Source organism: Mesoplodon mirus (assembly GCF_964341445.2).
Source record: "Mesoplodon mirus genome assembly, chromosome: 3".
Classification (NCBI taxonomy): Eukaryota; Metazoa; Chordata; class Mammalia; order Artiodactyla; family Ziphiidae; genus Mesoplodon; species Mesoplodon mirus.
In genome coordinates, this window is record NC_138978.1 from 197,827,037 (window position 1) to 197,854,917 (window position 27,881).

The 27,881-nt window shown below is 42.7% G+C and overlaps 1 protein-coding gene across 3 annotated transcripts in view; it reads left to right on the forward strand.

Moving 5' to 3' along the window:
* CAMSAP2 (calmodulin regulated spectrin associated protein family member 2) overlaps nucleotides 1–27,881 on the forward strand; it is an 89,100-nt gene that overhangs the window by 50,699 nt on the left and 10,520 nt on the right. For all 3 annotated transcript variants that reach the window (XM_082615802.1, XM_082615801.1, XM_082615803.1), the window contains exons 4-13: nucleotides 1,954–2,037; nucleotides 10,719–10,860; nucleotides 11,156–11,295; nucleotides 15,979–16,072; nucleotides 18,119–18,203; nucleotides 21,298–21,380; nucleotides 21,653–21,722; nucleotides 22,136–24,308; nucleotides 26,985–27,121; nucleotides 27,538–27,758. In XM_082615802.1, coding sequence (XP_082471928.1) covers nucleotides 1,954–2,037; nucleotides 10,719–10,860; nucleotides 11,156–11,295; nucleotides 15,979–16,072; nucleotides 18,119–18,203; nucleotides 21,298–21,380; nucleotides 21,653–21,722; nucleotides 22,136–24,308; nucleotides 26,985–27,121; nucleotides 27,538–27,758 — 3,229 coding nt within the window. The remainder of the gene's footprint in view (nucleotides 1–1,953; nucleotides 2,038–10,718; nucleotides 10,861–11,155; nucleotides 11,296–15,978; nucleotides 16,073–18,118; nucleotides 18,204–21,297; nucleotides 21,381–21,652; nucleotides 21,723–22,135; nucleotides 24,309–26,984; nucleotides 27,122–27,537; nucleotides 27,759–27,881) is intronic.

A 27,881-nucleotide genomic window follows, 5' to 3' on the forward strand; every position in this document is an offset into this window, starting at 1 on the left:
GTCAGAGCCGGGTCGCTTCTGCTTCTGCTGTCTCTTCGGAAGAGTGTTTTACACCGCTAAGTCGGTGCCCTAAGATCTTAGAGCACGGCAGCCTACTTGGCAGTACCAACCAAGATGAATCTGTGTGTTGGTTAAATTCCTTCTAACGCCTCGGAGCGTGTCGTAACTGTTAGTTAAATTTCTCATAAATTCAAATTCTTCAGTTTTTTTTTCTTAGGCACTGAACTGAATTTTAAGCAACAGAAGAGGTTAGAAAATTATTGATTTAGGTTAGAGTTACAGTGGTTGATAATACCATTCAGATTTTCCAGAATGCCATTATTAATTAACTTGAACATTTGCTTATTATTACTAGACGGACCTTAAAGTCAGTAACTCAGAATCCAAAATTGTCTAAACTATTCTGAAGAAATACTTTTGCACTAGACAGATTGTTTCTTTTCTTTTTTTTTTAAAATAGTCTATTCAAACTTTATATGTATCTTTATTTATATTTATTTTTGGCTGTGTTGGGTCTTCGTTTCTGTGTGAGGGCTTTCTCTAGTTGCGGCGAGCAGGGGCCACTCTTCATCACGGTGCGTGGGCCTCTCACTGTCGCGGCTCTCTTGTTGCGGAGCACAGGCTCCAGACGCACAGGCTCTGTAGTTGTGGCTCACGGGCCTAGTTGCTCCGCGGCATGTGGGATCTTCCCAGACCAGGGCTCGAACCCGTGTCCCCTGCATTGGCAGGCAGATTCTCAACCACTGCGCCACCAGGGAAGCCCGACAGATTGTTTCTTAATCATCTTGAATTATGGGCTGTTTGCACAATCTGATAGATAAATCAGACCTTCTCCCTAAGAAGTTCCCATATGCAAAAATTTTTTATGTATTTTAACTGTGGCCTTATGACCACACTAAAACCCACTCATGATCCAGGGACAGACCTAAGAATTTGATTCAGTGCTTCCCTGGTGGCGCAGTGGTTAAGAATCCGCCTGCCAATGCAGGGGGCACGGGTTCGAGCCCTGGTCCGGCTCAGAGATCCCACATGCCGCGGAGCCACTGAGCCTACGTGCCACAGCTACTGAGCCTGCACTCTAGAGCCCCCAAGCCACGACTACTGAGCCCGCATGCCACAACTACTGAAGCCTGGGCACTTAGAGCCCGTGCTCTGCAACAAGAGAAGCCATTGCAATGAGAAGCCTGCTCACCGCAATGAAGAGTAGCCCCTGCTCACTGCAACTAGAGAAAGCCCACGTACAGCAACGAAGACCCAATGCAGCCAAAAATAAATAAATAAATAAATAAATTTTAAAGAAAATAAAAGACATGGAAGACATTTTAAAAAAAGAATTTGATTCAGAGTGGTTTTGAGGAAAATAATTTTCACTTAGTAGTACTTTTTTTTTTTTTTTTTTTTTTTTTTTTTTTTTTTGCGGTACACGGGCCTCTCACTGCTGTGGCCTCTCCCGTTGCGGAGCACAGGCTCCGGACGCGCAGGCTCAGCGGCCATGGCTCACGGGCCCAGCCGCTCCGCGGCATGTGGGATCTTCCCGGACCGGGGCACGAACCCGCGTCCCCTGCCTCGGCAGGCGGACTCTCAACCACTGCGCTACCAGGGAAGCCCCACTTAGTAGTCCTAAAAGAGATTGTAAACTTTTTACTGAAAATAGTTTTATTGTTTCCCAAGCATTATAACGGAAGTTATCAAGTACCTGTTTTTCCCCCTAGCACTCCAACCAGTACCTGACATGTACTAGGTACTCAACAAGTATTTGGTAAAGTCATGAATTTTAGAATTTCAAACAAAACACCTGTAAAATACTTTTTTCTGGTTGCGAAAATGGAATTCCGTTCATTTGCGTGGTACTGGTATTTGACATCAGAGACCTGAACACAGGCATTTTAAGGTACGTGTTATTTTACTGTTATATTTGACTATAAATTCAAATTAATGTTTTTATATTTTAAGGTAAATGAACATTTGAAAGACATAATGGAACAAGAACAGAAATTGAAAGACCACCACACAGTGGAAGCTTCAGGAGGTCAAAAGGTACATGTTCTTAAGAAAAAAAGGCGCCTTTGTGAGACCCTGTGTTCATATGTGTGTGCTGTTTGGGGAAGCATTAATAGTGTGTTCATCAAATTATTTTTTGGTGATCTTAACTGTACCCTAGAAAGCCTTTCCATAAATACCAAGTAAGTAGCAGTGCAAAATGAAGGTTAATTGGATGACGGTGTTTAGGAAAAATTGTTAATGACTAGAGCTCAGCTTCTGACATTCTTTTGGCAAAAAATAATGTTTGCCTTTGTTTGGTAAAATATATGAAACGGGAAAACAGTTTTCAATGTATCAGCCTTATAATGACTTGTAGTAAGACTAGCCTCTAAAATTACATTCCAGGAATTATAAGTTGTACATATGGTTATTTTGTGAAGGAAGAAGAAACATGAACATGGATTAATTCTTTAAACTTCTTGAACAGGCTTTTAGAGTTTTTTTTCTCCAAACACTTGTGTGTTTGTGTTTGTTATATACTACAACCTAAAGTATATTTCCTACATCTTTTAAAATATAACGAGAGCCCTTTAAGCATGTTGTCTAGCATTTGAATTGAGGTATAAGAAATTACATTATGCAGAGACTTTATTTTCCATCTGGGTTATTTTAAGTATCTTCATTATTACACAGCACTTCTGTTCCTTTTGGGCCAATGCTGCTAGTCACTGATACTCTGTAAGAGAGGAGACCAGAGGAGGGAAAGGGGAGAAGCTGGTTTGTGCGTCACCAGCTTCACCAGGCAAGTTGTGCGGAGACCACCTGCACTTCTGTCTGGATCTGGTGCTTGGGGTGACAGTGGTTTCCCTGGGCTTGGTTCTTGTCTCTGTTGACCCCCTTCCCCAGTGGATATCTGCCCCCGCTTCCCTGCTTCCCCCACCTCTGCCCCCGCCTTGTCCCTCGAGTCCCCCAGCCTTTTCCTTCCAGTTTCCCTCCTTGCTCTTTCCCTCCCTGTAGTAGTAGAAACCCTTGCCTTGGAGATGGATTTAATCCTGCCCCCCCCGCCCCCCATTTTGCTCCTGGCTCTAATCAGGAATAAGATTCAGCATCAGCTTAAGTTACAGGATTTCCATGGAAACCTCGTTTATTATATATATGATGTAATTCTGTAGTTTTGCATACACATTATGAACTAAATGGGGGTTTTATATGCTGACATAGGATCCAGTAAACCTTGTTTCTATGGAAAAAAGTGCTATACGTGTCCCAAACGACTGCAGATTAAGTGACCTTTAAGAAAAACAAACTGTATGGTATCCAGACATTACTGGATCATGTCACTCTGACTTTTTCACGGCACTTGGCCCATGGAATTGTACATACTAACCTCACAACCAGGATTTGCTGAGTGAGTGATTGAGGAAATGAATGAATGCGTGTGCTTCACTTACATATTTGGGTTAGTGCACGTTTGTATTTTAGCACAGACATAGCATTTATACCTTCATTTTCTTTTTTTCCTCTTTTATTATTTTTTTCATTTACTTTTTTATTGAAGTATAGTTGATTTATAAAATGTTGTGTTAATTTCTGCTGTACAGCAGAGTGACTCAGTTATACACATATATACATTCTTATTCATACTCTTTTCCATACGGTTTATCCCAGGATATTGAATAGAGTTCCCTGTGCTGTACAGTACGACCTTGCGGTTTATCCATCCTGTATGCAATAGTTTGCATCTGCTAATGGCAAACTCCCAGTCTGTCCCTCCCCCATCTCCCCTCCCCCTTGGCAACCACAAGTCTGTTCTCTAAGTCTGTGAGTCTCTTTCTGTTTCATAGATAAGTTCATCTGTGCCATGTTTGAGATTCAATACCTTCATTTTCAAATGAATTTTATCCTTTTTCTCATTGTTAAAATCTTTGTGAAAGTAAGTGTTCATTTCACATAGTCTGTAAAGTACAGGGGTCCTCATGAAGAACACACTGCCAAGCACAGAGTAGGTTATGGAGTCTTGCTCTGTTACCCAACCGTGGGATTTTTGGCATTTGAACTATTTGGTTTGGCTAGAAATATAATCATTTTATTCTTGATTTACATTCTTGTAAAAACAAAATTCTTCATTATAAACTTTCACATTTATGTATATATTTAAACATTTTTTAAATTCAGAGATGGTACCATAACTTTTTTTTCTCGAAGCAATATTTTATAAAGATGATTTGGTCTGAAGAAACATATATTAGTTAGATATCCTAGTACCGTGATTTTAATCTTTGCCTGAGAGTACTATAAACATTAGATTTCTTCAGCAGCTTCATAGATCAATAGTCTTGTGCATTTGGATACAAGACCCTACAAAGATTTGGATTGGTATGGATTTAATATAACTTGTTAAGAACATTTATTTTGAAATACTTCAAATTTAACAAAAAGTTGCAAGGATAGTTCAAAGAACCCTTATATGTTCTCTACCCAGATTCATCAGTGTAACATTTTGTGTGCTCTGTGCATTACATGTTGCACATACAGACGTATATATGTGTAAATTTTTCTGAAACATTTGAAAGAAGGTTGCAGGTATCGTACCCCTTCACCCCTTAATATTTCAATGTATATTTCCTAGGAAGAAAGCTATTCATTTACACGACCACACGATAGGTAACTTAATGTCAATAAAGTGCTTTGATCAGACTTACAGCCTATGTTCCAGTTTTGTCAGTCATCCCAACTGAACTTTATATATTTTTCTAGTCCAGGATCTAGTCCAGGGTCATGTAAGGTATTTAGTTGCTGTGTCTCTCATCTTCTTTAAACTGGAACAGTCTTCAGCTTTTCTTTTTCATTCGTGACCTTGACATTTTTTAAGAATACAGGTCATTTTCATAGAATATCCCTCAATTTCAGTTCTTCTGATATTTCCTCATAGTTAGATTAAGTTGTGCTTTTTTTAGCCTAGAATACTATGTAAAGTGTGTCCTTTTCACAGTATTGTATCCAAAGGCATGTGATATCCATTTGCCCCTACTAGGTGATACTAATTTTGATCAGTTGGTTAAGATATTGTTTGGGTTTTTTGACTGCATGATTATTAGTTTTCCTTTCGTTATAAGTAATTTGAGAGGAGGCTACTTTGAGACTGTAAACATCCTGTTCCTCTTCAGTGTTTCCCCACCTCCTAGATTTAGCATTTATTGATGATACCTACTTCAGTTGCTTTTTACTATGGTGGTTACAAAATGGCAGTTCTCTAACTTTATCATTTCTTCTACGTTTATTAGTTAGGATTCTGTTATAAGCAAATCTGACCTCATCTATTTATCAGTCTACCTATCATCTCTTTATTATCTGTATGAACTGATGGATTCTTATTTTATTTAATGGGTTATAATCTGTTTCTCTCCATCATTATTCATTTGTTCATTGATTCGTTCATTCCCAGTTTTATTGAGATCTAATTGACATACAGCCCTGTGTAAATTTAGGGTTTGCGCCTTAATGATTTGACTTACATACACGGTGAAATGATGACCACAATAGGTTTAGTGAACATTCATCATCTTGTATAGATACAGCATTAAAGAAATGGAAAAGCGTATTTGTTCCTTGTGATGAGAACCCTTGGGATTTACCCCCTTAGCAGCTTTCCTGTATAACATGCGGCAGTGTTGACAGCGCGCTGCACATCACATCCCTAGTACTTACTATCTTGTAACTGGAGGTTTGTGCCTTTTGACCACCTTCACCTAATTTCGTGTGTATTTATTTTTGAAATCAACTGTATTGTGGAATAATTTTAGATTTACAGAGAAGCTCCAAAGATAGTACAGCTTCATCCAGTTTCCCCCAATGTTAACATCTTACGTAATCGTGGCCCATTTGGCAACACCAAGAAAATAACACTGGTGCATTATCATTGACAAAACTACAGACTTTATTTAGATTACACCAGTTTGTGTACTGACCAGGTGTTGTACAGTGTCCCTGAATTGGGGTTTGTCTCCTGTGTCCTGTGATGAGATTGGGCCTGTGGGCCTTTTGAGAAGAACATCACAGAGGTAGCTTCACGTCTCATCACATTACATCAGGGAGCACGTGACGTGAATACGATTTGTCACTGATGGTGTCCACCTTGATCACTTGGTTGAAGTGGTCTCCTTCATTGTAAAGTTTCTCTTTCCCTCTCTGATGCTCTTTTCTTCGGAAGTGGGTCACTAAACCCACCCCACGTTCCAGGAGAGGGGAGTTAAGCTCCCTCCCCGAAGGGAAGCGTATATATACCATCTGGAATTCTTCTGTAAGTGAGATTTGTACTTTCTCCATTTATTTGTATCCTTCAGCCGCTTATTTGTATCAATATGGATGGGTGTGTATGTGCTCTGTACTTGGGGTTACAGTGCACTCTGTGTTAACCTGTATTGATATGGACTCCTGTGTATGTACTGTAGAGTTTGGGTTACAATCCAGTCTGTGGTATTGACTTGTTGCTCAGTTTTTCCAGCTGCAGCCATTGGGAGCTCTTCCAGAGTTGTCTGAATTAGTAAAAAGTTCAAGTATGGAATATTTTGCAAGAAATGCAGACTGATTTGAACCACGAGAGGCTCCTTTGCTCATCTCCTGTTTTGTATAATCCATAGCAATTTCTTATTATCATCAGTTGCTGTGTTATGGATTCTTCTGGTCTCAAAACAAGAAAACTCCTGTTTTTGAAATTTCTGTTATTCATTGGGAGCCCTGGCGCATTCACAGGGGCTTCCTGCTCTTCGGTCCTGCTTTTGCACTTTTCATGGCTATTGTAACTGCAGCTGCCAAAAACTTTTGGTTAAACGAGAGATTCAAATACATGCAAAAAAATTATTAGGGTTATTCTTCCTGATGCAGTAAGAAAAACTTATTGGAAATATTATCTTTTTGTGGGAAGCTGGTATTTTTCTGATTCTTGAGATGACATTTTTCTGATTTTTGAAGTTCTTGAAAAATACCTCATTTATATTATTTTTCCAAATAATGTTATTTTTACTATTAATTTCTATAGGAAAAACTTTCTACATAGATGTTGAATATGAGTTTTAACTCAGACCCCATTTAGTTTGGTTCACTTCAACAAATATTTATTTAGGGCTGCCAAAAAACTGTGCTAGAAAATACAAAGATAAACAGTTACAAATTATTCTCATATTATCTGAAATTATGGGCTTATTGTATATTCATCTTCTTAAAGACATAAAATTATATTCTTTGGAACACCCCTAGATAGTAAAATTAATAACATTTATATTCTCTTTGTGTTAGTAGCTACTTGCCTTAGAGACTCTATAAAAATACTAACTGGTGAGAATTGCCAACTGGTTTTTTATCCCTCATTAATTGAAAGAAATTCTGTATGTCATTAAAAGGAATGATCATTGTGTTCAATTCTACATTGTTATTTGCTTTTATTCATGCACTTATGAAACAGTCTTCTTTTCCTTCTGGGGAGAAGACTACCTTATCAGACTTGGCCTCCTAATGTCTGAGAATTTTAATGATTGCAAGTCCAGCCCTAGAATCTTTCTACTCCCTCTTGTGATATAAATTTAGTTTCTAATGTGATGTGTGATCCCAGAACTGGGAGGTAAAATTCTTTGCTGCCGAAGTGCACAGCATGTCCTGGGTACCCTAAAAACGCACATCCATGTTGGGAGGGGAGTGAGGGGAGGAGGGAAGGTGGTGGTCTTTATCGTTAGGAACCTCTATAGTTTAAGCTAAATTGTCAAGTATTAACATTTAAAAAATGTTCTGAGAACTATAAACTTGGAACTCCACTAACAGAAGCTTTACTATACCTTGTTAATTTTAAAAACTTCTGATGAATTTTCCCTTTACCTTTTGCTTCCCCTTTTTTCCTGCTGCTTCCTCCGAAGTCTCCTTCCAAATGGTTTTGGAAATTGGTTCCAGTAAGTTTGCACAGCTTCTTCAACTTGCTCTCCAGAAGTGTAATTGTAGAACGGTATCGTTTATGTCTTGCCGATATGGTCATTACATATAATTCTATTAGTCACAAGCAGATATTGGATTTTAAGGTGTTTTTGATCATAATGTAAAACAGAAAGATTTTAAAAATATAGCCAAAATTTGGATTCGAAGCTTTAAAAATAATTTTAAGCTAGTCTGTCAGTACTCCGAGACCATCAGTAACTAGGTAACAAAAAAAGTATGGATGTAGATTTGCATTAGTTTTAATAATGTTAATAAAAGTGAATATGAATTGCACATGTAAATTATTTGTCTTGTAAAGTCGTCTTTTTGAAAGGATCATTTCCTTTTGGCCTGAACTGTGGAGGATACTTTTCTGTATAATAAAGAAGTGACGGATTCTGTGTCGCTCCCAGTATTGGACCTGAGCTAGATTCAATTCTGGTTTGACTGGAAGAGTTGATCTTTCATGGTGACATCTGGGGGTTAGACCACTTAAGTATTTTACACCCTCAGAAACAGAAATGTAACTTAGAAGTGCACCATAATGTTGAAAGATAGAAAGTATGTCCCTTTTAAATGCCAGATTTCTCCATTTGTAGAAAGAGCAGTAAGTTTGTGAAGCATAGAGCACGTTCAAGTATAAAAGACTCTGTAACCTTTGTGAACTGCAGATGAACTTTCGGGGAGTCCCACATGACTTCAAGATTAAAAGTTGGTTTACCTGAGGCCTCTTCTAGGATAAAATCTTCAGGAAGATGTTTCGGCATGCCACGTATAAATCTCTGATTGGTCTAAGCCGTGGGCCTCTGTGGCTGCAGCCTTATGAAGCTCCGTGTGTATGTGTCTGTGTGTACCTTGTGCAGCAGTGCTCCTTGGCAGGGTGCAGTACAACACAGCACACAATTCAGTTCTTTGTTCCATGACTCTGGGCACTCAGCTCAGCCCAGTTCAGCCCGTGGGCTGAAAACAAGGGTAGACCTGGAGATCTGGGAAGTTTGGCCCTGAGCCCAGCCCATGTAGGGGATTCCCAAGAGGTGGCTATTTTGTTTCTAGCTGGCCCTAGAAAGGAGGGGGAGGACCTGGAAGTGTGAGGGGCAGTGTAAGGCCAGAAGAGGCCACTGGCTGAGTTCTTTCTCTCTCTCCCTTCCTCCCCTCCTCTCTCCTCTTTTCTCATGGCTGATTTTTAAACTGTCTGCCAGCAGCAAAATGAGGAAGTTTTCTAAGGATTATGTAAAAGTCAGTAATCAATTAAAGAATTTATGTAGTGTATCTATGTGACTTTTTTCCTGAATATAGGTAGTCTATGAGTTTGGAACATACCATTAAACACAGATGTCCAGTCCCCACTGATTCATAAGAACAAGCTCCTCTGAAAATCTTCAGAGGAAAAGATGTTCCATGAATCTTGTTCTTGAGTAGCCAGTGACAGGGAAATAGGGATAAATGTCTCCTTGAATGTGTGCGCTCTTCTGAGGGGCATCATTTAGAGGAAATGTGACATCACCACCACATAGTAAATTTTCTCTTTCAGTAAATCATAATAGTTTTCTCTTATTCTCACGAAAGTATTATATTTCATAATTGTATTTTAATTATGAAATATAATCAGTTTAGATGGAATTAGAAGAAAAATTAGTTTTGATTACTTTAAAAAAACCTGTATTTAAATATCAGTAACCACCATAATTGTAAATTTTGCTAATAAAGTACTTCAGTGTGCATCTTCATTAAGCCTTCAGCATTATTTTTCTTGGCCTGAGGAGAGCTGATATATCAGCAGCTGACCTCTGGCGGTTACCCGCTGTGTGCCCGTGCGTGCATCGCACTTTATGTCCATCATCTTCTGTAACCCTCCGTGCTGCTGTGAAGTAGGTACTGTGATTATCCCCATTTCACAGATGGGGAAACCGAGAAATGAGCACTGAAGTACCTTGTCCAAGATCACAGAGCTGAGAAGTGGCAGAACCAGGATTTGAGCCTAGGTGATCTGACTTAAGAGCTCTTTCTCGTAACCTCTGAGTTTTACATCATGTCTCATTTCTAGAGAACCACCTTACAAGTTTGTATCCACTCACACCAGCCAATGTTTCAAAAACAAGAATTTCATCTGTTTTTCTGAGAGGGAGCAGAAACCCTCATACTTGCTCTGTTACTGGTTAGTGAAACCTCAGCCAGGAGGGTTTTTTTTCAGTTTCAAAGTCATTACACTTTATTTGCATTGTCTCAGCATTCAGATGAGAAGCCAGAATATCTTCATGGTATTGAATATTATTCCAGTTCCTCAGAGTGATGTTTCTTATCGCCACATTTCCTTTAAGGACAGTTTCACATTCCTCTGCCTGTTCCCAGCTCTGATGCCTCTCCTCATACTTTCAGCTCGAGTCTCACTGTTTCCATATAAGAACGTGTGGTCTAAGCGAAGTCTAACCTTAAAGTGAACGAATTTCATCATCTGCAAAAGAGCAGAACTAATGATTTGGATAACAAATGTTCAAAATCCATTTTGGGATGCTTTCACATGTAAATTCTTAGGCTAAGTGCATTTCACATAAATGAGCGCTGTAATGTTATGTTAAGTACTTAGCTTCAGAACCAAAGTGCTGTTGGTTAAGTGAGGTCTAGTGGTAACGTTTAGAAAAGGAGGATGTTGGTGAGTAGTTCTCATTTCTCGTGACTTATATTTTGTTACTGATACACTGGAATCTACAGGACTGTTTTTTTCCTGTATGTTGCTTAGTACTTATTCATTTTTACCTCTTTTTTTTTTAATGTAGGCTCGTTACAGGAAAGAGCAGACGTTGCTTAAGCAACTGCCTTGCATTCCGCTGGTAGAAAATTTGTTGAAAGACGGCTCGGATGGCTGTGCGTTAGCTGCCCTTATTCATTTTTACTGTCCTGGCGTCGTCAGATTAGAAGGTAAGTGTTCCATTGACATGTTTCTAAACTGTGGATAGCTGGTAAGAAATAGTTAAGACAGTAAATTTAATAAGTAATGACGGCTTTTTTTAAGAAGAACATTTATGTATAATTCTAGGAAGTAGCTGAGTTAAGGAGGGCTTGGTCTCTAAGCCCCTGTGTAGTGATCACTGCCATTATACGTGTGGGTCAGACAGATTCTACGTAGTTGTGTATCTGTATTAAGGTAATAATTACAAAATGAATATGAAATGTACATTATCAGAATTAACCCTTGCTCTTTTCCTGTTTGAAGATATTTGCTTGAAAGAAACCATGTCTTTGGCGGATAGCCTCTATAATCTGCAGCTGATTCAAGAATTTTGCCAAGAATATTTGAACCAGTGTTGCCATTTCACCCTGGAAGACATGCTCTACGCTGCTTCCTCCATAAAGGTATTTCGATCACCCTTTTCCCCTTTGTTCAAGTTTGTTGAAAAAACATATAACTAGGTACATAAACAGTATAGCTGCTTTAAGCTTACAAAATTAACTGTAATTTCAGACAAAAGAACTCTTGAAAAAATAGTTTTTGTTTGACTTTTCTGCTGATTTTATTTTATTTTTAAAAAACCTACACTGTTAGCTACAGGTTCCTTGTATAGTACAAAGCTAAAGTTAATGTCATAGTACAGAACTAAACCGTTGTTCTCACGTTGTTAGCAAAATAGAGGATAAGCCAGTAAGCGTTTCTGGGTCCTGGAAGGCTGCTACCGCTTGTGGGGAGCGTGCAGGAGGTGTGGCCGCTGTGGACACTCAGCAGGACTGTGGACTCTGGGAAGAAGGGCCCCTCAGGTCCCAGAACTCGAGGCAAAGCCTTGCGAAGGGAAGAGGGAAGGAAACCTTACGTTCATCTGGAAATGAACCTTTTAGGAAGGAATCGCATTTATTAGCCATACACTTGTCCCTTGCTTCAGGACGTCACACGACCTCTTAGCTTCGGGCCGTTGCTTAGTGCCTTTCTTTCAAGAAATGTTTATTGAGTGCCTCACAGTGTTCTAGGTGGTTGGGATAAATCAGCAGACAGCACAAAGACACCCCCCCCCCGCCCAGTCCTTTTAGGGCGTTCTTTCTAGTGGTGAAGACAGATGCCTGTCTCAGGCGTGATGGCTTCTGAGCTGCAGGTTCCAGAACTTCATGGTGGGAACGCTGCCTTGTTGTTACCGGCAGCTGCAGCTGCAGAATTCCTTCACGGCTCTCGTACACCTGCCTGAAGTTAACACTTCGGTCTGAAGGCTTTAGGAATACATGATCTTACAGTCGATTTGTTTGAAGTCTGAGAGGAACAGCTTTATGTCAGTCCTAATTGTCTTTGCGATGCCCACCTTCATAGAAGCTGCTAAAGGACCCCTCCCAGCGTAATGCTAGTGCCTTGTGATGCTTGAAATTCTTGTTCTCTGGTCTCTCTCTTTCTCCTGTACCCGTTTCTCGTTTACCGCAAGGCAGATTGACGGAGCCAGGGGTAACGGTGTTTGCAAAATAAGCCACTGCCCCTGTTGACCAGAATAGTGCCCATTCCCCACTGTCCAGCACATCAGAAGAAAAACCTTGACTGATTTTGAATGTTTACACTTTGCCATTTTTACCAAAATGGAAGTTAGGAGATATTTCCATATTTATCTTAATACTTTTTCTGGCGCTTCCTATTAAAAATTTTAAATACTTTTACTGAGATCTCAAAGAAAAAATATGACCTCATTAAATGCATTGAGTTGTAAGGTTACATTTGCTTAAGTTGTATACCTTGGACTTCCAATAAATAACATATATCCCTGATGTTTAGATTAGCTTAGTCTGGGCATGATCCAGATACAAAGACATTTTCTTAAATCAGGCACTTTAAAAATAGATAATTATCTGCAGAGAAGACTTTGGTCACTTTCTGGGCTCTCTGCTAAATTATTAGAACCACAGTTTTGACCTCAAGTGAGTGTTTTAAGATTCCAAGCCCGCCAGAGGTTGCTCGGTCCACGGTGCTGGCCACCTTGTCATTTGTTAACTTGAGTAACAACTGTTTGTGGGGAATAGGGAGTGAGCCCTCTTTTCCCCTCGTGGTGGACTTGTACACTGGTGTGCTCTTTTTAGAGGGCAGATGGGCATTCTCTAACCACATTTAAAGCGCACAGAAGGACGTATAAGGATTGCTCGTGGTGGTGAAGAGTTGGCGGCAGTTCACCTCGGGAGGGCTGCACTTGAAATGTCTTGTAAAGTAGCTGTTTGAAGGAGGCAGGGGTATCTTATTGATGCGGAAAGCTCGCTAGGAGTTACTAAGGGAAGCGCGCGGGGAGCACACGTTATTTACGGCCTGATGCAATTTACATATATTTTAAAAATCCTTTTTCTGTTTGTATGCACATCTACACACATACAGATGCATGGGAAGAGGTCTGTAGAGAGATAAGCACAGAACTGTTAACAGTGGTTTCTTCTGAGTGCAGTATTAGGATGTGAGGGAGAGGAGTTAAAGTATACTTTTAGTTTTTATTCTATGTTCTGTGTATTTGTATTCTTTGATATCGTTTACAGTGTTTAAGAACGTTAATGTATAGCTGCATGACTGTCTTAACTGAAAGAAGAAATTAATCTGGTACCATTCCAGGAATATGGTGACAGATTTATTGCTGTTTAATCATCGTAAATTCAGAAAGAAATTCTCTTCATAAACTAGTCACTGGGAAAATTATTTCTTACTATGCTGACATCTAGTGGCCAAACACAGTACAATTATGTTATTAGGACAGTTATCTTACCAAGGTGCTTAAACTAAATTTTTTCCAGCTTTATTGAGATATAATTGACATATAACATTGTATAAGTTTAAGGTGTACAGTGTGTTGATTTGATTCACTTACATACAGCAGAATGATTGTCACCGTAGTGTCAGTCAACATCCTCATCACGTCACATAATTACCATTTTTGTTGTGAACATTTAAGATCTACTCTTTCAGCAATGTTCATGTATATAATACAGTTATCATGAACTATAATTAGTTGATCCCCGGAAGGTATTCATTTTATAATTGGGAGTTTGCACCCTTGACCAGTACTCCCGCATCTCCCCTACCCCAGTCCCTGGGAACCACCGCTCTGTTCTGTTCTGTTTCTGTGGGTCTGGCTTTTTCAGATTCCACATACAACTGTTTCTCCGTCTGACTTAATTTCACTTCACACAGTGCCTTCAAGAGCCGCCTGTGTGGTTGCAAATGGCAGACTTCCCTTGTTTCTCATGGCTGCACGTACACCGCATCTTTATCCATTCATCTGCTGGTGGACACTCGGGTCATTTCCATGTCTTGGCTGCAGTGAACATGGAAGTGCAGATATCTCTTCAAGAGATCTGTTTTCATTTTCCTTGCTTAGGTACCCAGATAGGATTGCTGGATCATATGGTGGTTCTATTTTTAATTTTTTGAGGAATCTGCATACTGTTTTCCATAGCGGCTGCACCATTTTACATCCCCACCAACAGTGCACAAGGGTTCCCTTTTCTCCACACCCTCATCAGCGCTTGTTATCGCTTATCTTTTTGACGATGGCCATTCTGACAGGTGTGAGGTGGTCTCTCCTTGTGGTTTTGATTTGCGTTTCCCTGATGATTAGTGATGTTGAGCTCCGGGGTCCTTAAGATAGTAATTAATTTCCTATCAACAGACAATTCTGGGGTCCTTAAACACTGTTTTTCCAAGAGATATACAGAGCTTTCAGTGAACTGTACTAGTAGACCTGGAACCTAGCCCCAATGCTTTAAATATAATGTTATACTTTGGTTTTAGAAAGTATACTGTGAGATAAGTGTAAAGAAAAACTAGAAGTCACAATCATCTTACTGCCCAGAGGTATTCCGTATCAACATTTCGACGCTTTGCCAGTGACTGGCCTTTCTTATGATATGTTTATTCATTCATTTATATGTTCGTTCAATAAATATTTATTGGACATCTCTTATGTACCAGGCACTGTCTTAAACACTGAAGATGTAGTGGTGAGCACAGCTTTGTCCTTTTGACCATATAGTCTGATGGGTACGATGAGGAACCCTGGAGAATATGGTATTAGATGAAGCTGGAGATATTGAAAAGGGACCCAATCAGGTACCCGCTTGTAAGCTACAGTCAGTCTCCCAAGGGCAGGGGCAAGCGGGGGAAGGGGTGTTGCATTTTGAAAAGTTTGGCTTCATAAGCCGAAGAAGAAATGGCCGTGTGCTAACCAAGAGGCGGAAACAGTTTGAGTGAGGGCAGTTAGGATGCAGGTGGAGAGAAGTGGGTGGATTCCAGGGCTGCTGAGGTGCAGAACCTGCAGGCCTCGGCGGCAAATCGGGTACGAGGGGAGAAAGAGGCTGGTGTCGCGGTGACTCCCAGGTTTGCTTTGTGCACTGGGAAGGTGGCTGCCGTTCAGGGAAGTAAGGATGGGGTCTGATCAGACTTGCGGGGAAGACGCCTGGCACAGAGAAATAGAAAGTGCAAGTGCAGTCGTGCCTTTGGGGGCCCTCTGATAGCTGGTGGGTGTGGGCGGCGGTGTTCAGACATCAGGAGTATTGAATGCTGCTGAGGGCTTGGGGGCGACGAAGACGAAAAAATCTGTTTCATTTAGTGACACAGACATTGGTGACTTAAGCAAATGCTGGCTTAGAGCGAGGGCGCCTGAGTGCCAGACCGGAGTGGATTAGGGAGAGGAGGGCCGAGAGCAGGTTGCTGGGAGAGGCTGGTGTTACAGAAGTCTGAAGCGACGAGCAGGCCGGGTGGACGGAAGCCGGAGGATGAAGGATCGCGTGCCGGTTTCGGCTGCGTTCAGTGGCAGAGGTTGGAGCACGTGTACAAGCCAAGCACGAAGGACTCAGCTGAGGAGAAGAATAAACGTATAGGAGAAAGAAGTATAACTGAGAATGGAAAGCTTCTGAGAAGGAACCCACAGCACAGCCTTAGGGATTATAAGCTTTATCATTTCTTTAAAAAAAAAACACCACAGATTTTGATGGGTGAATGCTATATCGAGCTGTGTTTTAATAGGTAACTCTCTGTCATTGCTTTCTGGTCGGGCGTTACCTGCTTTCTCTCCTAACTTCTTGCCTCTCGCACAGAGTAACTACCTGGTGTTCATGGCGGAGCTCTTCTGGTGGTTTGAGGTCGTGAAGCCCTCCTTCGTCCAGCCCCGCGATGCTCGTCCGCAAGGAGGTGATCAGTGTTCCCGTAAACAAGCAGGATGGAGCGTTCAGATAGCCTCACCTGGTTATTCTTTTACAGGAAAGCCTGTTGCTGTTTCCTAGTCTAGCCTTGATAAATTCTCTCTCAACGTTTAAAGCCACTAAATTCTCCGTGACAGACGTGGTGTAGGGGAGGAAAAGGAGGTGGCGAGAACAGCCCTGCATCCCGCGGCTTATGCTATGGACCTTTTAGCTTTGACTGTTTGCCCACTTTCCTCTCTCTGCATCTTTTACCCCCATCCCTAGCTTTTGTTCCCTGTTAGAGTCTGAGTTTTTTAACATTGTTGCCCAGAAGCCACTCAAATTATGGCTTGGCTTTAATCTGTAATTTGAACTTGCCCTTAAACCATAAAGGGGCTTGTTATCTTTCTTTTTAAACCTAGTAGGTTTTGTGATTGTTACAGTACCACGATCTATTGATTGCTCATAATAAGGACACTGATAAGAAATACAGGGGTATGTTACTATAAAGATCTCTGGAAATGAAGAACAAAAAAAATCTTTCTCTATTTTCTCTAAAGCAGAACAAATTTTCCACCGGCTTCCATTATAAAACCAGAGTTTCATTTCTGTAGGGGAAAATCAATCCCACATGCTAAGTGAGGGCCCACTAGAGAACCTGCCTCCATCACAACTCTGGGCTCTGCCTGCTGGCAGCGCCCTGCCCAGCACGAAGTGGGATCACTGTGCCTCCCAGCTCGCCAGCTGCTTTCCTTGGTGCCATGTTTTTGTATTTTCCCTCATTTCTCCCCATCCCCACCCCTTCCCTCAAAAAATATGAGAGATGAGAAAGAGATCAAGAAGGAGGGAAAACTACGTACTGAGGCGGCAGTGGGTAAGGGATGTGGGAGGGCGGTACCACTCTGGTGAGTAGAATGAGCTGCCTTCCGTCAGCTGGCCCACTGCGTCCCAGGCCAGATACTGTAAAACATGCGGGAAATGAGTGTTTAACCTGTTGTGTCTCTGAGCTGCTTAGGGCAGAGCTGTCATGTAACGAGGCAGACCTAGAGAGCAGCTGAGGCCTTTCCTGAAGGCCACTGCCTAATAAAGCCAGGTGTCTTCAGCAGTTACCACAAACGATACTGTACAGCTTTGCACCGTTAACCTAGAGTTTTCATGTACGTTGCCTTGTATGATCTCATCTGTGAAGCCCACTGTTCAAAATATTCAACAGCTGTTATATTAGGTCTCCAAAGCAAAAAATAAATGAGCGTTATTTACAAAAATGTAAACTATACCAGTGGTTTTAATTGCCAACCAATGAAATTCTGTCTCTAATTGATTACCAAAATACCAACTATTTCATAGACGTAAAAGTGACCGTGTGTAACTGAAGTTCTGTGAAAGCTTTTAGCAAAATTAGACACTCGTTTATTTTTATTTTAAATACGTGTATTCATCTTATATTATGCCTTTTTTCTCCCGATTAGCCTTAATCAAGTGGATTTTTTTTTAATTCATTTATTTATTTTTGGCTGCGTTGGGTCTTGGTTGCTGCACGCGGGCTTTCTCTAGCTGTGGCGAGCGGGGGCTACTCTTTGTTGCGGTGCGCGGGCTTCTCATTGCGGTGGCTTCTCTTGCTTCAGAGCACAGGCTCTAGGGCACGTGGGCTTCAGTAGTTGTGGCATGTGGGCTCAGTAGTTGTGGCTTGCGGGCTCTAGAGCACAGGCTCAGTAGTTGTGGTGCACGGGCTTACTTGCTCCGTGGTGTGTGGGATCTTCCCAGACCAGGGCTGAAACCTGTGTCCCCTGCATTGGCAGGCGGATTCTTAACCGCCGTGCCACCAGGGAAGCCCCAATCACGTGGATTTTTTTAAGCCAGAACACTTCCAAGAACAGTTTAAAGAAAATTTGTCCTTTTGAAAATTATTTAAGGAGAAAACTAAATATGCTAAGATTTCTCTATAATAAGGAAAATTGCGGTTAAACTTAAACATTTATTTGTGGCTCATAATTCTTGAAGCAGTGTTGGAAACATGCTAACTATGTAATTCTGAGGTTTTTTTCCTTTCCTGTAGCTGAACCTGTGGACGATCTGCCCTCAGTTCCTGTCTTAACTGCTGACCAGAGAAACGCCTTGGACAGCTCTGACTTCACCCCAAGGTAGAGTCCAGAACATCGATTCCATTCACTAAGGAAATCAAAATTTTATTACATTAGAGTTTTTGAAGTTTCAGTTGGACTTTGAACTAAATAAATTTTTCAATTAACTTACCCTATTAAAGCCTGTTTTAACATCACCGTAATTGAAATTTACACGGAAATGAATGTTTCGTAAATAGGCTTTTATGAATCACACTGAAAAGTGGGGGAATATTATCCGAAGGTCCAAATAATCAGCCTAAAACTAAACTTTTGCTGGATAACTTGTTTATAATTGAGATTATATGATGGTTAAATGATAGGTAACTCTTAGGCCAGGGGGAAGTTTTTAATTTTTCAATTTTTTAATAATTTTTTAATCTTTGAGGCAGTTTTCCCTACTGTTTTGTTTGCCGGTTACTGTAGCTATGCATAGAGCACAGTGGAATATTTATTGTACTGTTGAATCTTTATCTAATGCTTTAGTTCTTAGTATTGGGAACTGAATTGGAAGCAAAGTAAACATTTAATAGCAAGATAATCCTGACTTCTGACCCAAGTATGTGATAGAGACATTAATTTGTTTAAAAATGTCTTCCAGCAGATCCTATAAGCACTTTTTTTTTTTTTTTTTTTTTTGCGGTATGTGGGCCTCTCACTGTTGTGGCCTCTCCCGCTGCGGAGCACAGGCTCCGGACGCGCAGGCTCAGCGGCCATGGCTCATGGGCCCAGCCGCTCCGCATGGCTCATGGGCCCAGCCGCTCCGCGGCATGTGGGGTCTTCCCGGACCAGGGCACAAACCCGCGTCCCCTGCATCGGCAGGCGGACTCAACCACTGCGCCACCAGGGAAGCCCATATAAGCACTTCTAATGCGTATTTTTTAGAACCTAAAATGTGTATTGACTCTGGGCTCCCTAACTTACCTGATTTTTATTTTAAGTTTAAAACAGATGTATTGGGGGATTATTTTTTTTTAGAAATTCAAGCAGATCTATTAAAAATACATTTTAAAAATTATGAGTAAGAAATTGAAAGTTCTTTCTGCATGAAGTATGAGCTTGTACTGAAGTTGTCACCCCCTCCTCACATCTAAGAAGCTTCTCTCTCTACTGTGTGCTAATGAGCATAGACAGAACCCTTACAGTACTCTTACTGCGTCTGTAACAGGGCTTCTCAGCGCCGTGAACTTCTGAACTCGCTAAGTGTTTCCTTCAGATTAAGAACGCATTTTCCTTCCCTTACCCTCTGATTTACTCCTATAAATTTTCCTACTTCCACTAAGTTTTCTATTTCGTAACCACCCCTGAGATGTACCACAAAGAGATTAGGTTAGACTGTGGCTGATCTAGGAGCGTCTCTGTTTTATCCCGTCGGAAACTTCTTTGTACACGCTATTTCCTCAGTGCTTTCCTGGGTCGGTCAGATAGCGGCATTTCCTTCCCTGAAAACTTAGAAAACACTCAATATTCTAGGTCGCAACTCTCGTACTGTTAAATCTTTACAACCTCTGAAACTTTCCAGTTAAAGACTAGGTTACTCCATGATTATTATTTCTAGGAACTTGAGTGGACGATCTTCCACCTTTCTGACACTGGGAAATGTCTTAGGATCCTCTGGAAGACTCATCTCTTCTCTGTCTCTCAGATATCTGAGTGGCTACCTTTTTCCTTTCTCCCAGCAGAAGAACTTCCTATAACCAGATGGATGTCTGAATCCTTTTCCTTGAAGAGTCATGGTGTAATCCTTTCATTTCTATGAGTTTCCATATGGTCCATTTGTAGTTCTCCCATTGTAGAACTTTTGGGGAAGGATTCAAGGATTTCTACTCTTCCTGAGAATAATGCAGCCACATCTACAAATGTTATCGCACCTGAATGGTGACCTTATGAGGAAAAAAAGCCAAAGGAAGAAGACAGTAAAGCAAGACATTTGTAGCAGCTACTGCACATGCTTGGCTACTAACCTGTACAGGAATCACCCCACATCAAAATCCTCTATGCAGGCGTGAAGTAAGGCAACTGTAGGAAGGTACAACAGTTCAGCCATTACTTGGGGAAGAAGAAAAGAGTGAACCTATTTTAATAACTGAACTTGCATCTCTTGAGGATTACACTCCTGTTGTAGATGTAGGAAGGGTAGAGGCTGTGGAAAAGCTACTGGAGGAGGGATGAGAGAGACGGACGTGACAGGGAGCAGCGTGGGGTCCTCTCCCTCGGGTTTCCCAGGAAACGACCGGGGACGCGAGTGAGAGGACACTGATGTGCCGTGCAGGGGCGGGGGCTGTGGGAGCTAAGCGACAAGCAAAGGTATACACGTGCTCCGGGTGTTGTTGCTTTTGGAAAGCTCGTGAATTAAGCTTTCATTAAATCATAAGAATGCAGCATTGTGGTTTACCTTTGTATCCTTTAGTTGCTTGTTCATCTTCGCAGTTTGCATTAGCCGAGAGCTAGTGTGGTCGCAGAGAGCTGCAGAGGTCACTGCATCCTGCTGTCAGCTTATTCTCAGCCCTTTGGGGTCAGGATGCTTAGTTTCGCCTGCTACAAGGTAGGCCGTGGTGGACTGAAAACGTAGAAAAAGAAAAACTAAATTGTGGCCAAATGTCATCAGAAACCGAGAAGTAGACTGTGTAATCCGCTGCATTAATTGGAACAGGGTGGAGTTAAATCAGAAAAAATATAAGTGTTAAAGATGTACAGAGTGCCCACGAGCAGGAGGTGCCAGGCTCTTCCACAAGGATTCATCATTCCTGTACTTTTAGAGATTGAGGTTCGACCAGAATATTGCAAGTTGACAACTTTACTTTCTTTAATTCTCAGTTTCTATTCGTAAAATGAAAATAATGTGCCATATCTTATCTCACAAGGACATTGAGCTGTATATGAAAGTAGTGTTTCAAGCTCTTGGGCTAAAAGACATAAAATACATAGAGATACATATAATCACTGCCATTCTTTGGTTTAAACACTATATTATGTTTCCTTATTCTTTTTTTTCACTTAGGATGGAGAGTCGGAAGTGACAGTGTTGTTTCCGACTTCAGCTGTTGTATCTAAAATTTATATGCAAGAGCTAGACATTTTATGACATTTGATTGACCAGTATTTTACGTTGCAGTGGGGAAGGAGCTGCGCTTACACACTCTCGTCCTCACTTGCCTTCTAGACACTCACGTCCCCAAGCTCATCCTTCAGCCTCAGGTAATGTATTTGAAAAAGCCTAGGAAAATGCCATTTAAGTGGTTAACTAGAAAATGATTGAGAATAAATGTAAATAAAAGTATCCAGTTCTTTTTTCTAAAAAGTGTTACATATGACACACTAAAAGGGCTCTGTTTCTCTCTGCTTGCTCTTCTTAACACAATGATCTTTATTTCTCCACATGTACTTACCTTATGTGAAATCTGTTAAATTGTTGTAAGTTAAATTTTTTTGACATGATTTCAATGACTTCTACTTTTATGCATTTGAAGGAGGAATAAGAAGGTCTTCATCTATGTCCTATGTTGACGGCTTCATAGGGACATGGCCCAAGGAGAAAAGGTACACAGAGACTTATTTTTCGTGTACTCACGTTCTCAAGAACTGCCCATCCTCCGCCCCCCACCCTTGTTAGCCAGATTGCAATTTAATTAGTACCTGCATTTGAAAAGGGCAACGTGGGCCGACGATAGAGTGACCAAAGGGGCCAAATGTGACGGGTGGCCCCACAGCCTTACCCTCGCCTTGAGGACAATGTGACTATGAGAAATGGGAAAGAAAGGAAGCATAATTTCAAATAACTGTTGTTCAGTGATATCAGATTGTTTCCTCTCTGAAAACATCGAAAAAGAAATTATTTAAAGATTATTATTTAAAGATTTTCTTATTATTATTTAAAGATTTTCTCTTTCATTTTTTAAAGAGAAATTTTAATTTTATATTATTTAAAGATTTTCTCTTTAATTTTTTTTTAGATCATCAGTGCATGGCGTTTCATTTGACATTTCTTTTGATAAAGAAAGTAGTTTACAGAGATCCGCTCCAAACCAAGGAATCACTCGGTCCATTAGTAATGAAGGACTCACTCTGAACAACAGCCGTGTATCCAAGAACATCAGGAAAAATCTGTCCTTCAAGCCAGTAAATGGGGAGGAGGGAGCAGGAAGCATTGAAGAGGAACTTCACGTGGGCTCTCAGGGCCACCTGACGGCCTACGTGCCCCTGAACACAAACGAACTAGGCTCTAAGCAGAACGTGCATCCCAGGCTTCCGAATGGAGCTCTGCAGAACAGAGTGCTCTTTGATGAGTTCGGCAGTCAGGTCGGGACCCCCAGCATCGAAGAAGCCTTACAGATAATCCACGACACCGAGAAGCCTGCCCACACCCCTCGGCCGGACCAGCTTGCCAACGGCTTCTTCCTCCACAGCCAGGAGATGGGCGTCCTGAACTCCAGCCTCCCGCGCAGCCAGTCCAGTCCCGAGAGCGTGGCGGACACGAAAGGTGGCTCGAGCCCCGTCACTGACAACACGGAGGTGGACACGGGGATCCACGTCCCTTCAGAGGACATTCCGGAAACTCTGGATGAAGACTCTTCCCTGAGAGACTACACCGTGAGTCTGGACTCTGACGTGGACGACACGTCCAAATTCCTCCAGGACTACAACCCCAGAGATGCCTTGAGTCCCTGTCCCAGCACCGTCAGCACCAAGTCCCAGCCCGGTAGCAGCGCCTCCTCCAGTTCCGGCGTGAAGATGACCAGCTTTGCCGAACAGAAATTCAGGAAGCTGAATCACACCGACGGAAAAAGCAGCGGCAGCAGTTCTCAGAAGACCACGCCGGAGGGCTCGGAGCTCAACATCCCTCACGTGGTGGCCTGGGCACAGACCCCAGAGGACACGGGCCTTCCGCACGGCCGGGACACCACGCAGCTGCTGGCCTCCGAGGTGGTGCATCTCAGGATGAAGCTGGAGGAGAAACGGCGGGCCATCGAGGCCCAGAAGAAGAAGATGGAGGCCGCGTTCACCAAGCAGAGGCAGAAGATGGGACGGACGGCCTTTCTCACCGTGGTGAAAAGGAAAGGGGACGGCCCCTCCCCGGCCCGGGAGGAGGCGGCCGGCGCGGAGGACGGGAAAGTGTACACGGAGCGGCCGCCGGAGAAGGAGCCGCACAAGGCGAACGGGCCGAGGAGCGGGTCCCCGGTGGACCCCAAGGAGGGCGCGGAGAGCCCCGTGGGCAGGTGGCCGCCGTCCCCGAGCGCGCCCGGCGACCCCGAGGGGCCGTGGAGCCCGGCCGGCCCCTCGGAGGAGCCGCCGCAGGACGGCGAGCTGCTGGAGCACACGCGCTCCATCGAGAGGCTCAACGCCTCCCTGCTCGTCCTGCAGCGGGAGATGCAGCGCCTGGCGCTGCAGCAGGAGCTGCTGATGCACATGCGCGAGCAGCAGGCCTGGGTCATCTCCCCGCCCCCGCCCTCCCCCCACCGGCAGGCCCGCGCAGGGAAGCCCCACCGGCCGCCGGCCGAAGCCCCCCGCCCCGCCCACCCGTCTCCGCAGCCCGCTGCCAGGAGGAGCACCTCCTCCTCCGTGAAAACTCAGAGGACTCCCAGGCCAAATGAATTAAAACTCACGCCCTTGCACCGAACGCTGACGCCCCCTCGGTCTGTGGACAGCCTCCCTCGGCTCAGGAGGTTCTCCCCGAGTCAGGTCCCCATTCAGACCAGGTCCTTCGTGTGCTTGGGGGGCGGCGGAGAGCCGGAAGCGAAGGAGTCCGGACGCAAGGAGGGAGCGGAGGACGAGGAGGGGGAGGAGGAGGGGGAGGGGTCCACGGGCCCTCGGGAGCAGCGTGGACACATCCCGGAGGACGAGGAGGCGCGGGCCCTGCCCCCTGCGGCTCCCGAGGGCCTGGCGCAGCCCGCCACGGAGACCGCGTGGCCCACCCGGAGTGAGGACTGCGTGAGTCAACCTGCAGAGCCTCCTTGCAGACCTGCTTTCCCACCTGCTGCTCCTAAAAGTGCCAATCTGATTGAAGTCTCCCTCTCAGATTTGAAAGCCCCTGAAAAGGCTGATGTATCTGTTGAAAAATATGACGGAGAAAGTGATAAAGAACAAGTTGATGACGACCAGAAAGTATGCTGTGGATTCTTCTTTAAGGTAAAGCTAACCCGCGTGGTCCTAGGCCTCTTCGCTGGTGGGTGTTTTCTGTCGGCACGCTTGCTTCTTTAGCAGCAGCCCTTCTCGTTACTGGTCTGCCTTTAGTCCTAAAATGTATTCTGGCCCGCCCCTTGTGGACTGCAGTTCTGTTCAGGCACATTGGTTTCTAGAACAGCCCTCCTTTCATCACATCGTGGTACATGTTTAGACGTGCTGTTTTTGTCCCTCTGACTCTCTCTCACTTTCACCAAAGCCTTTTGAAAACCAAGTGATTCACGCTCTTCCAAAAGATGTTCAGTGGCCACTTTGTAAAAAGCTCCTAACTTGGCATTGCATGTAAGTCTGTTTTAGTTTATTTTCTTAATATTGACCATCTCCCTTTATATGTATTGTTTTTTTAAAAATCTTTTGAAAACTGACCAGACAGACTCTTGCAAGGTGAAACATTTAAAAGTATATAATTGGAGCAGTTGTCCTTGAAATAGCTTCTCTAGAAGCATTGGCGAAGGTGTAGCATATGACCCCTAATCTCAGGATCGGTGTTGGATGTGACATGTGTTTAAACAGTACTACAGCCAACTAACACAGATCCTGAACAGTATCACCTCGTGATGGTAAGATCTTGAAATTTATCATAGATATTAGAACCAGAGAGCCTAATACTATTTAAAAACGTTTCTCCTGTCATCCCTTTTTTCATCTTTATATTTTTCCAAATTCCCTATGGTTTTTTATAATCAGAAACATGTATATGTGTGCTACTCATGTTTATTTTTTTAGTTAAGAGACTAAAGTAGATAGTTTGTGGTCCTGAATAGCTCCACAATTAAGAATATAGATAGAAAGACAGCACTCAGTGGCAACAGTTTATAATTTCGGGTTTTAAATGAAACGTACAGCAGTCCTATTGGGGTTAAAACCCGCGAATACTGAAGTGGTTACAATCGCTAGTTTTACTTAGGATCATTAAATATTGGAACCTGGTAACTTACTTTGAAGTTGGTCATAGAGAGATGGCCCTCTCGGCCCTTTTTAATGTTTAAAAATTTGAATGTGGGTTGTGTTTTGTCTCTTAACCGTGTAAAAGTACTGTTTTTTTTTTAAATAGGCTGCTACTGTAGACAGTAATAGATGTGTTTAATTTCAGAGACCTTGCTACCTCTGCTCCTGCAGAGAAAGGAGAACACAGGGGCATCCTTGGGTGTAAAACGTACCGTCCATCTCTACCCTCGTTTCCTCACTTCAGTTTTCACTGCCCAGTACTCCCCCCTTGGACCATGGTCATAGCTCATTCACGGGGCTCCCTGCCTCTGTCATGGTCCCATTCGTCACACTGCCACTTGGTAGCATAACTTGACGGAGTCTCTTAAAGTTGCCTGTTGGATAAACTTAAACCCCTCAGCATGTATTCAGGGGCCTTTCACAGACTGATCCAAGCCTGTTGGTCCACCCTCTCCCCCCATAACTCTGTTTGGGATGTTTTGTAAGACTAACTTCAGGCCTCATCTGTTTGCTGCAGCCTTTCATGATTCCTTGGGTAGATGTGAATATGTTCTCTGTGTCTCTTGTATCCTAAACATCCTCATAGTAATGCTGCTGACCCAGAATTTCCAATTACCTTGTGATTTGCTTCTGTTACAATTTCTCTTGGACTGTGAACTCCTAGAGACACTGCATCTCCTTATCCCCAGAACATAGTAAAGTGCCTGGCAAATTGCAGTGTGTGTAGTTTGTTTGACACAGACGTGTGAATGTTTGGACTGACTGTTTGAATGGTATCTTCTGACTTTCTCCATTCAGAGTTCATCTCTCTCTGGGTTTCTGTGCAAAGCACCTTGTTTGTACCTCTTCCCCGTGGGATCTAGAAGCTCCTTAACCTAAGGTGCCCTATCTTTTTCATATTTTAGTATCTGTAATGTCTGACACTATGTTGTGAGTGTATTAGACACGCAGGAAACACTTGTTGAATTAATAATAAGCAAGGCATCGTTACGACAGGGAACCACTTCTACAGCTGGTTACTTTCCTGACTTTTGAGCTCCCTGAGCATTCAGGTAGAAGCTGGGGCAGGCTCAGGACACCTACAGGTCATGAACTAGCTCTGGGGTTAGGAGTATAAGTATGCCCGTCTTCTCTTCAAAGGAAAAACTTGTGGTATAGTTCAGAACCCAGCAAGCAAACTGTCAGAACCTCAACTTTTTTAAAAAAATCATGCAGCAATAGCTTCACTTATGTGATACAGCTTTGGGTAGCTAATTTTTTTTGATGCTTTTACTTGAGTTTTCTGTATTAAGCATGTATTTAAATACAATTTAAATGCAGTTTTAAAAATTGTGGGGAAACTCTCCACTCTATCAGTTATTTATAAGGGCCCAAAAAAACTTTGTCTTTTATTTCCCCTTTTTATGTTGTTTTTTGCTAATTTCCTAAGGTTTGAAAACATGTAATCAAAGAAGTTTGTGTCCTTTGTTACTAGATAAAAGTATTACCACTTTAATTCATTTCTTCCCTCATAATTTTGGAACATGTCCATCTATGGTGAGGTTGGAGTGAGCTTCACTAGACAGTTTGGATTTTCAGTTATTAAGAGTGACCCCTCCAAGTGGCCACAAGCATTGAACATGAGGATATTGGTGCCTCAGATGTTTCCTCTTTCTCAATGACATTCACTCTTAGGATGATCAAAAAGCAGAAAATGATATGGCAATGAAACGGGCAGCTTTGTTGGAGAAACGATTAAGAAGGGAGAAAGAGACCCAGCTGCGGAAGCAACAGCTGGAAGCTGAGATGGAGCACAAGAAAGAGGAGACCAGGTGGGGGCCGCTGCGCGGGGTCCGTGGGAGGTGGCGTCCCCTGACTCTTGTTAACGGTGTTTAGGGACCTTTTCAGAATATAGAGACAATGCTGATTTGGGGTGCTTTTTAGAAGTTATTTTCCAAAGTGTTACTTGATTGCATGTTTTTATCTTGAGTTTGAGGCATCTTAAAGTTCTCCAGAAACATTAATTGAAAGTAATTTCCCTGGGTTTTACACACACACACACACACACACACACACACACACACATTTTTTAAATAGTTACTTATTAATGGTATATTTAAGTGACCTAAATTATCTCAAGTACATTTTAAATGAACCAATTTCCCAGGGGCTGAATCATTCTTCCTTCTCACGTAAGCGCACACCTGACAGTGTTGTGCACAAAGAAATGTACCCGCTTGTTTCCTAGGCGTAAAACCGAGGAAGAACGTCAGAAGAAGGAAGATGAGCGAGCCCGCCGGGAGTTCATCCGGCAGGAGTACCTGAGGCGCAAGCAGCTGAAGCTCATGGAAGACATGGACACGGTCATCAAGCCTCGGCCTCAGGGAGCAAAGCAGAAAAAGCAGCGGCCGAAGTCTATCCACAGAGACCACATTGAATCCCCCAAAACACCCATAAAAGGTCCTCCAGGTAACACGTGCATTGTGAGGAGTCTGTTCATAGCCACAGCAGCCTGGGCAGTCACACTGGCTGGGGGTGCTCGGAGCTGAAGTGCACACTCCCTGTGTGCAGAACCAGAACGAGCAGAGGATG